The sequence below is a fragment of the Pseudorasbora parva genome, chromosome 6, assembly GCF_024679245.1.
Source record: "Pseudorasbora parva isolate DD20220531a chromosome 6, ASM2467924v1, whole genome shotgun sequence".
NCBI classification, from domain to species: Eukaryota; Metazoa; Chordata; class Actinopteri; order Cypriniformes; family Gobionidae; genus Pseudorasbora; species Pseudorasbora parva.
This window is the reverse complement of record NC_090177.1, coordinates 835,778-845,000: the sequence shown is the minus strand read 5'-3', so window position 1 is coordinate 845,000 and position 9,223 is coordinate 835,778. Positions and strand designations below refer to the sequence as shown.

At 44.3% G+C, this 9,223-nt stretch overlaps 1 protein-coding gene across 1 annotated transcript in view; it reads left to right on the top strand.

The window, feature by feature from the left end:
- trappc1 (trafficking protein particle complex subunit 1) overlaps nucleotides 1-3,562 on the top strand; it is a 7,167-nt gene extending 3,605 nt beyond the window's left edge. Inside the window, exon 5 of the mRNA XM_067445426.1 lies at nucleotides 3,069-3,562. Coding sequence (XP_067301527.1) covers nucleotides 3,069-3,197 — 129 coding nt within the window. The 3' untranslated portion in view covers nucleotides 3,198-3,562. The remainder of the gene's footprint in view (nucleotides 1-3,068) is intronic.
- The last annotated feature ends 5,661 nt before the right edge of the window (nucleotides 3,563-9,223 follow it).

Sequence of the window (9,223 nt, the reverse complement as noted above, 5' to 3'; positions counted from 1 at the left end):
CGCACACACACACACACACACACACACACACACGCTCACAGCAGGGCTGGACTGGGGCTGAAATTCGGCTCTGGCATACCCAGCCCATCGGCCCATGAGCTCCCCGTGAGTGTTTTTCTAGGGTTAGGGCCTTAAAATGGAGTAAATAAATAAAACTAGCACAAGGACAAATAATGATAGATATTATCAGATTGGCTGCAGATAAACTTAATATTGCTTTATTTGCCCTCGGCAGTAAAGCACTGATGAGGCAGGAAAAGTTCTTTTAAATGCTGTCGTCATTTCCTCACGCTCGTGTCGTTCCAAACCTGCGTGACTTCTGGGAAATGTGTTGAAGAATGTTGCCAACAAGCCATTAGGCTTTCAATATTTTATGAACAAAAAAACACACTCAAATGATTTTTTTTTATGCTACTAGGGGTGTGCATTGGCACTGCCTTCACGATTCGATTCGATTACGATTCACCAGGTAGCGATTCGATTCAATTCGATTCTACGATGCGTTGTGATGCATCAAAATTCTACTGCACACAAAGCACATTTTTCATCAGTCATGAGGCAATACAAGCAGATATTAAACAACAGATTGTATTGGCTGCTATGTGTCTCCTGTATCTTTGACATAAAAGTTATTAAATAAAATAAAATGTAATTAAATAAAATTAAATAAAATGCAATTAACCCTTAAATGCATGACTGTTTCACCAAACATTCTTACATATTCAGGTCGTTAGCGACCCGGATCTATATTTAACATGGATAGACCTCTACCTGTCGTGATAATATATAAAACTCCTGATTTTAGAGGAACAGCTACAGAAGAATAAAATAAAACCTATTTCGTGACCTTTTGGAGCTTGGAAGGATTCAGTGTGAGCAGATGTTTAATACCATCATCATATGATCTCGTCAGAGCTCGTTTACCAGTAGATTCAGCATCTGCTCATATTCGCGATCTCCAGCATATTCTCCAAACTCATTTTCAACGTCTTCAAAATCAATATTTTGATCACTGACAGCTTCTTGACCACATCCATCATCAAGAGACAGTGACACTAACATATGATTGTGTTTAGTACTCGCTCTCTGAAGTAAATCCCTAACCCATTTCAAGTTTTGCAGATTATTGTTTCGTTTTCTGTCAGAGGTAATTATGTGAAACGTCACTTCATCATTGGGTATCAGACATCGCCACCTTGTGGAATAAAGGTGAATTGCACATAATCGATTATGGCACTTTGCCGCATCGATGCTGAATCGTTCATGCCCCGCATCGCGATGCATCGCCGAATCGATTATTGTTGACACCCCTATATGCTACACAGAAATAAAATCATTTAGGTGTGGAATGATATTAGGGTGAGTAAATGATCCCATTTCTGGGCTGAACAATCATATTTTTCAGGAGTTAACACATCATTTCAGACACTGATATCTGTCTTTCTTGAAGCTATCATTGAAATATAATGTAATTACATTTCATTAAATCTATTAAAAAAAGTTAATAAAACTTTTAAAGAGGATAAAAAGCTTTGTCCTTAATTGATGGGCTCCAGACTTTAGAGCTGTTATACCCTGCTCCTCATTATATGGCTATATGGCTTCTAAAACTATATAAAACATATAATAAACTATTATATTTGTAAGTAAAAAAATGTGAACACCTGTAGAAGCCAGCCTCTATAAAAGTGATTTATATTCTGCAATATTCATTTAAGTAATATAGCAACACTTTTAATAAATGTTTCTTCTAAACACCATATTCCTCCGCCGTTAGCTGCAGAGTAAGTTGTGGTTGTGCTGAAGTGAAGCGTGTGTGTGTGTGTGTGTCGCCGTTTTCCACCTCGTCATGAACACACACTCGCGGCTGTGTTCAGCTGATTCACCACCGCACCTGTAATGTTCTCTCATCACACGATTGGAGAAAACTAAACTCAGAGTCAAAGTGCCGTATAGAGCAGCATTTAAACGCAGCGTACGTTCGTCACCTTTTGCAGTTCCATGCGCTCAAATACTAGCCTAATAAATCAATGAATAGAAAAAAGCGCCTAATATGGAGGGGAGGTCTCTCGCTTCGGCTCGTCAATTCAGAAGACGAACCAATGGGCTGCGGTCGCTGCATGTGGTCAGTGGTACAAAAAAACAAAACACTACCGGCCACAAAGTGCGTTGTTTCTCCGGGCAAATGACCGGTATGCCAAATTACCAGTCCAGCCCTGACTCACACACTCACACACTCACACACTCACACTCACACACACACACACACACACACACACACACACACACACACACACACACACACACACACACACACACACACACACACACACGCGCACACACACGCGCTCACATACACGCTCACATACACGCTCACATACACACTCATGCTCTCTCACACACACACGCTCACACACACTCACAAACAAACACTCACACACGCTCGCGCGCACACACACACACACACACACACACACACACACACACACACATGCTCACACACACACACACACACACGCACACACACACACACACACACACACACACACACACTCTCTCTCTCTCTCTCTCTCTCTCTCTCTCTCTCTCTCTCTCTCTCTCTCTCTCACACACACACACACGCTCTCTCACACACACACACACATGCTCTCACACACACACATGCTCTCACACACACACACGCTCACACACACACGCACACACACACGCTCTCTCTCTCACACACACACACACACACGCTCTCTCTCTCACACACACACACACACACACACACACACACACAAGCTCACACGCTCACACACACACACACACACTCTCACACACACTCACACACACGCACTCACACACGCTCTCTCTCACACACACACACGGACATGGACACGCACACACACTCACAAAAACGCTCACACACACACAAACACGCTCTCACACACACACAAAAACACACACACGTTCACACAGACACACACTCTGTCTCACACACACTCACATACACCGCACTCCAGCCCAGCTCGCTCTTCACTGTGCTAACTATGTGTGTGTGTGTGTGTGTGTGTGTGTGTCTGTAGCTGTACGTGGAGTATATCGTGAGGAACCCGCTGTGTGTGCTCGGCGAGACTCTTCAGAGCGATCTGTTCAACACCAAACTGGACTCGTTCATCAGAGCGCTGCCGTTCTTCAGCGTCAGAGCGGCGTGACATTAACACACTTCATCTTCTGTTTATATCTACACACACACACACACACACACACACACACCACTCACTCACTCAATCTCACACACACACACACACACACACACACACACACACACACACACCACTCACTCACTCAATCTCACACACACACACACACACACACACACACCACTCACTCACTCAATCTCACACACACACACACACACACACACACACCACTCACTCACTCAATCACTCACACACACACACACACACACACACACACACACACACACACACACACACACACTGACAAGCCTTGTGTTCAGTGCCACTGTAAAAATATTCTCTCACAAACTGAGCAAAATAAATTATTAATAAGTGTTTGTGTGAGAGTGTGCTTGTTTTTGTGAAATATCAGCATTACCCGTGTGTGTGTGTGTGTGTGTGACATATAAGGACACAAATGTGTATAATGCCATGGGTATGACACAGGTATTACAGGAGAGGGTGAAATATGAGGACATTACCCATGGCCCCACTTTACAAAAGGCTTATAAATCACACAGGAGGAGTTTTTATGAGAAAGTAAAAATGCAGAATGTTTCCTGTGATGGGTAGGTTTAGGGGCAGTGTGTGTGTGAGTGAGTGATGGGTAGGTTTAGGGGCAGGGGCAGTGTGTGTGTGTGTGTGTGTGCAGCATCTGTTGGAAGACATCATAAAAGAGGTAAGAGGTTAGGGAGAGTGTCTTACCGTCGCTTGCGTGAGACCCAGAAATGTTGAATATTCTGATCTAATATGATAATAGTATAGCGCTATATAAATAAAGTTGATTGATTGACTAGATAGTACACACTAGGTAGTGCACACTAGGTGAAGTACACTAGGTAGTGCACACTAGGTGAAGTACACTAGGTAGTGCACACTAGGTGAAGTACACTAGGTAGTGCACACTAGGTGAAGTACACTAAGTAGTGCACACTAGGTGAAGTACACTAGGTAGTGTACACTAGGTAGTGCACACTAGGTAGTGCACACTAGGTGAAGTACACTAGGTAGTGTACACTAGGTGAAGTACACTAGGTAGTGCACACTAGGTGAAGTACACTAGGTAGTGCACACTAGGTCAGTGGTTTTCAAAGTTTTTTAAGAGCGACCCTCTTTTTTGTTGTTGTCGCGACCATAGGCCTATCCATTTACATTGAAATAAATCATGCCAAGCATTGGCCATTTGACTGTATTCTCCATCAAACCAGTAGATGCCACAAGCTCAGCACTTTTCCACACAACCTCATTTGATCCTTGATGCGTTTGGAACACAAAGTTGATTCTTCAATAATAGCTAAGCCTATAGACCCCTTCAGTGTTTGTAAACGTCATAGTTGCGCGCGCAGCATGGGGTCAGAAAAGCAACGCGATCTCCTGTAGTCATAGACAGTCTGCAGCATGCCACAGGTCAAATGACCAGATATCAAACTTCACCGAACTATTGAATCAGTCTACAGTTTACAGAAAACATTTTGCTTACTTATGGCTTAACTATACCGTCATTGTCACAATGTTGGCGCCAGCCTGCGGCTAACTACTAACGATAAATTACCACTTTTTTTTTTTTAACCTTGGCTTAAGTCAGGTAATGGACCAGCTTATAGGTTCACTACAAAGGGCAAGTATTTATAAGGCACATATAAAACACAGACAATGACTATAAACATTACAATTTATATTGTTTGCTAGCCTGGAGAGTATTATGAAGCTGCAGACTCGGAGCCAGCATCCACAGTCCCGCACTCAGAGTCCCGCATTCTCAGACCCCTCGTTTTTAAGAAACAGCGCCTCCTGCTGATCTGAAGACCGTACAACATCCTTATCCAAATAAGATGTATTATTACGGTGTCGTTTCATTTAAAGTTTTCCAAATAAATCTAAACAAATTAATGATTTTGCAAACATCTTTGCATTCCCTAAAAATGTAATTGTTTTCTCTGACTAAGAAAGTACCCAGTAGTTTTTGTTTTTTTGTTTATTTAAATAAAAGAAAATTACTGATGGAAGATATACAATTACAGATTGAAATATACTTTGACAAATGTTATGTGATATTATATTGCTACAATGTTTTTTTTAAATTCCAGTTCCAATGTTTCTTTCAGGTCAACCTATGCTAATGGACTAATTAACATATTATACATTGCTAGCATTAAAAAACCTGTTGATATCTGGAATACAAAGCAAAACTCAAACAAGAATAGACAAAACACCAATAATAAACAAATCTGTAGGCTACAATTCAAAAATGGTATTACAGTAGTATTTACAGTAGTTATTATTTTACCTTATGCAATTGAAGATGCAAAGTACAGTCACTAACACAATTCTTTCTTCCTTTTTTCTTTGCGTTGTCCTGTTTACCGCAATATGATGTTCAGGTGATAGTTAAAGTACAGACTCGTTTATTATTGGTGTTTTGTCTATTCTTGTGTGAGTTATGCTTTGCATTCCAGATATAAAAAAATATGGTTTTGTAATGTTAGCCTTGCGTATTATATGTTAATTAGACCATTAGCATGTGAACCTGAAAGAAACATTGAACAAAAAAAAAGAATTGTAGCGATATATCACATCATATTTTTCAGAGGATAGTTCAGTCTGTAATTGTATTTTGTCCATCAGTCATTTTCTTTCAATTGCCCACACTCTTTATTAAATAAAGAAATAAATCTACTGCGTACTTAGTCAGAGAAAACAATGACATCTTTTGGGAATGCAAAGATGTTTGCAAAAGCGTTATTTTGTGTAAATTTATTTTTAAATGAAACGATAACGTAATATTGCATCTTATTTGGATAAGGGTGTTGTACGGTCTTCAGAACAGCAGGAGGCGCTGTTTTTTAAAAACGAGGGGTCTGAGAATGCGGGACTCTGAGTGCGGGACTGTGGATGCAGGCTCCGAGTCTGCAGCTTCATAATGTTGAGCCTGGATGCCAGCCGAATTTAGCCCCGCCCACAACATTTTTAGGTCGGGCAATTCGGTCTGGCATTGCTCCATAGAGGATTAATTATCTCCGAACAGAAACTGTTCTGACCAATGAAATCATCAGGGCGGGCTTTAGCCGATGACGGACAGATGATCAACAGTACCGTAATCATCACGTCATCAAAGGGGCTTGGGTTATATTTGTTTGAATCATAAACGGAGAGCTGGTTTGTATCTGCATCACCTTCACAATTAATCTCAAAGATGATGATAATAATAATAATAATTCATTACATTTATATAGCGCTTTTCTAGGCACTCAAAGCGCTTTACATGGAAGGGGGGAATCTCCTCAACCACCACCAATGTGCAGCATCCACTTGGATGATGCGACGGCAGCCATATTGCGCCAGAACGCTCACCACACACCAGCTGATTGGTGGAGAGGAGACCGAGTGATGAAGCCAATCAGGATAGGGGGAAGATTAGGAGGCCATGATGGACAGAGGCCAGTGGACAAATTTGGCCAGGATGCCGGGGTTACACCCCTACTCTTTATCGAAGGACATCCTGGGATTTTTAACGACCACAGAGAGTCAGGACCTCGGTTTAACGTCTCATCCGAAGGACGGTGCTCTTTGTCAGTATAGTGTCCCCATCACTATACTGGGGCGTTAGGACCCACACAGACCACAGGGTGAGCGCCCCCTGCTGGCCTCACTAACACCTCTACCAGCAGCTACCTGGTTTTCCCAGTCGGTCTCCCATCCAGGTACTGACCAGGCTCGGCCTTGCTTAGCTTCAGTGGGAAACCAGTCTTGGGCTGCAGGGTGATATAGCTGCTGGTTAAGCATCATGTTCAACCCGCATCATGTTGGGTAAGTACTCTGTGTATCAATAAATTATTTAATTTTTTTACAACACCGGCAAAGATTGTTTATTTCAGTGCGCGTGCAGACAGGGTTGCCAAGTTTTTACAACAAAACCCGCCAACTACTAGCCCGCAAACAACAGCTTCTCGGGGGGTTCTCCGGGGGAAAATGGTGTTTGGGGGGTAAATGTGTGTTATTTTGGCAAGGTTGCTGCTAAAATTCGCACTCATGGGTCTATATATCACATAATAGTCGCTTCAACCCGCGGACATAGAAAACAACCGGCGGGGGAAAAAACACGGACTTGGCAACACAGTGCAGTTGAGCTCTGTTGACTTTTGGCGTTGCTTCGTTGCTCTGATTGGTTGTAGGTCTGTCCAATCGAGGTCTTTCCTGGTTGGGTTAAAACGCCCCATAATCACAGCCCAATGGAGCATCAGACTCATATTCACACTAGAGCTGAGGATGACCACGGCAGGCTAATTGTTTGCTAGATTAAATGAAAATACAAAAGCATCATTAGCCAAAAGCATTATTAGATTCATTGTTATCAACATATCAACGTTCTAGTCTGTGTTTCCCAAAATCATCGTTCGAACGAACATTCATAAACATCATCGCAAACTTGTGTGGTGGCAGCGATAGCTCTCGACCTGTGCAGCAGATTTTCTTGTTTGCATGACATGTGGAGTTAATAAATCCTTATCTTGAGCAAAATGAAGCAAGCTGACATTCAGTACGATCATTTATTTTATTTTGAATTCATACAAATGTCATTCATGTCTTTTAGTTTGTCAAGCACCTTTTTTGAAGAGAGCATGTGCAAACATTAAGAATTACGAGTTTATGAACGAATCTGGAAATGAAGCAAAATAACGAAAAAAAAAGAGAATTAGTCCTCTAGATTTGATGGATGAGTGCGGCGCGGGTCGCGGGTCTAGATTCGATGGATGAGTGCGGCGCGGGTCGCGGGTCTAGATTTGATGGATGAGTGCGGCGCGGGTCGCGGGTCTAGATTCGATGGATGAGTGTGGCCACGGGTCTAGATTCGATGGATGAGTGTGGCCACGGGTCTAGATTTGATGGATGAGTACTGCCGCGGGTCTAGATTTGATGGATGAGTGCGGCCGCGGGTCTAGATTTAATGAATGAGTGCGCCGCGGGTCGCGGGTCTAGATTTGATGGATGAGTGTGGCCACGGGTCTAGATTTGATGGATGAGTGCGCCGCGGGTCGCGGGTCTAGATTTGATGGATGAGTACTGCCGCGGGTCGCGGGGTCTAGATTCGATGGATGAGTGTGGCCACGGGTCTAGATTTGATAGATGAGTACTGCCGCGGGTCTAGATTTGATGGATGAGTGCGGCCGCGGGTCTAGATTTAATGAATGAGTGCGCCGCGGGTCGCGGGTCTAGATTGGATGGATGAGTGCGCCGCGGGTCTAGATTTGATGGATGAGTGCGGCCGCGGGTCTAGATTTAATGAATGAGTGCGGCGCGGGTCGCGGGTCTAGATTGGATGGATGAGTGCGCCGCGGGTCGCGGGTCTAGATTTGATGGATGAGTACTGCCGCGGGTCGCGGGTCTAGATTCGATGGATGAGTGCAGCGCGGGTCGCGGGTCTAGATTCGATGGATGAGTGCAGCGCGGGTCGAGATTCGATGGATGAGTGCGGCCGCGGGTCGAGATTCAATGGATGAGTGCGGCGCGGGTCGCGGGTCTAGATTCGATGGATGAGTGCGCCGCGGGTCGCGGGTCTAGATTTGATGGATGAGTGCGGCGCGGGTCGCGGGTCTAGATTCGATGGATGAGTGCAGCACGGGTCGCGGGTCTAGATTCGATGGATGAGTGCGCCGCGGGTCGCGGGTCTAGATTTGATGGATGAGTGCGTCGCCGGTCGCGGGTCTAGATTTGATGGATGAGTGCGGCCGTGGGTCTAGATTTGATGGATGAGTGCAGCGCGGGTCGCGGGTCTAGATTCGATGAATGAGTGCGCTGCGGGTCGCGGGTCTAGATTTGATGGATGAGTGCGGCGCGGGTCGCGGGTCTAGATTCGATGGATGAGTGCGGCGTGGGTCGCGGGTCTAGATTCGATGGATGAGTGCGGCCGCGGGTCGCGGGTCTAGATTCCATGGATGAGTGCGGCGCGGGTCGCGGGTCTAGATTTGATGGATGAGTGCGCTGCGGGTCTAGATTTGATG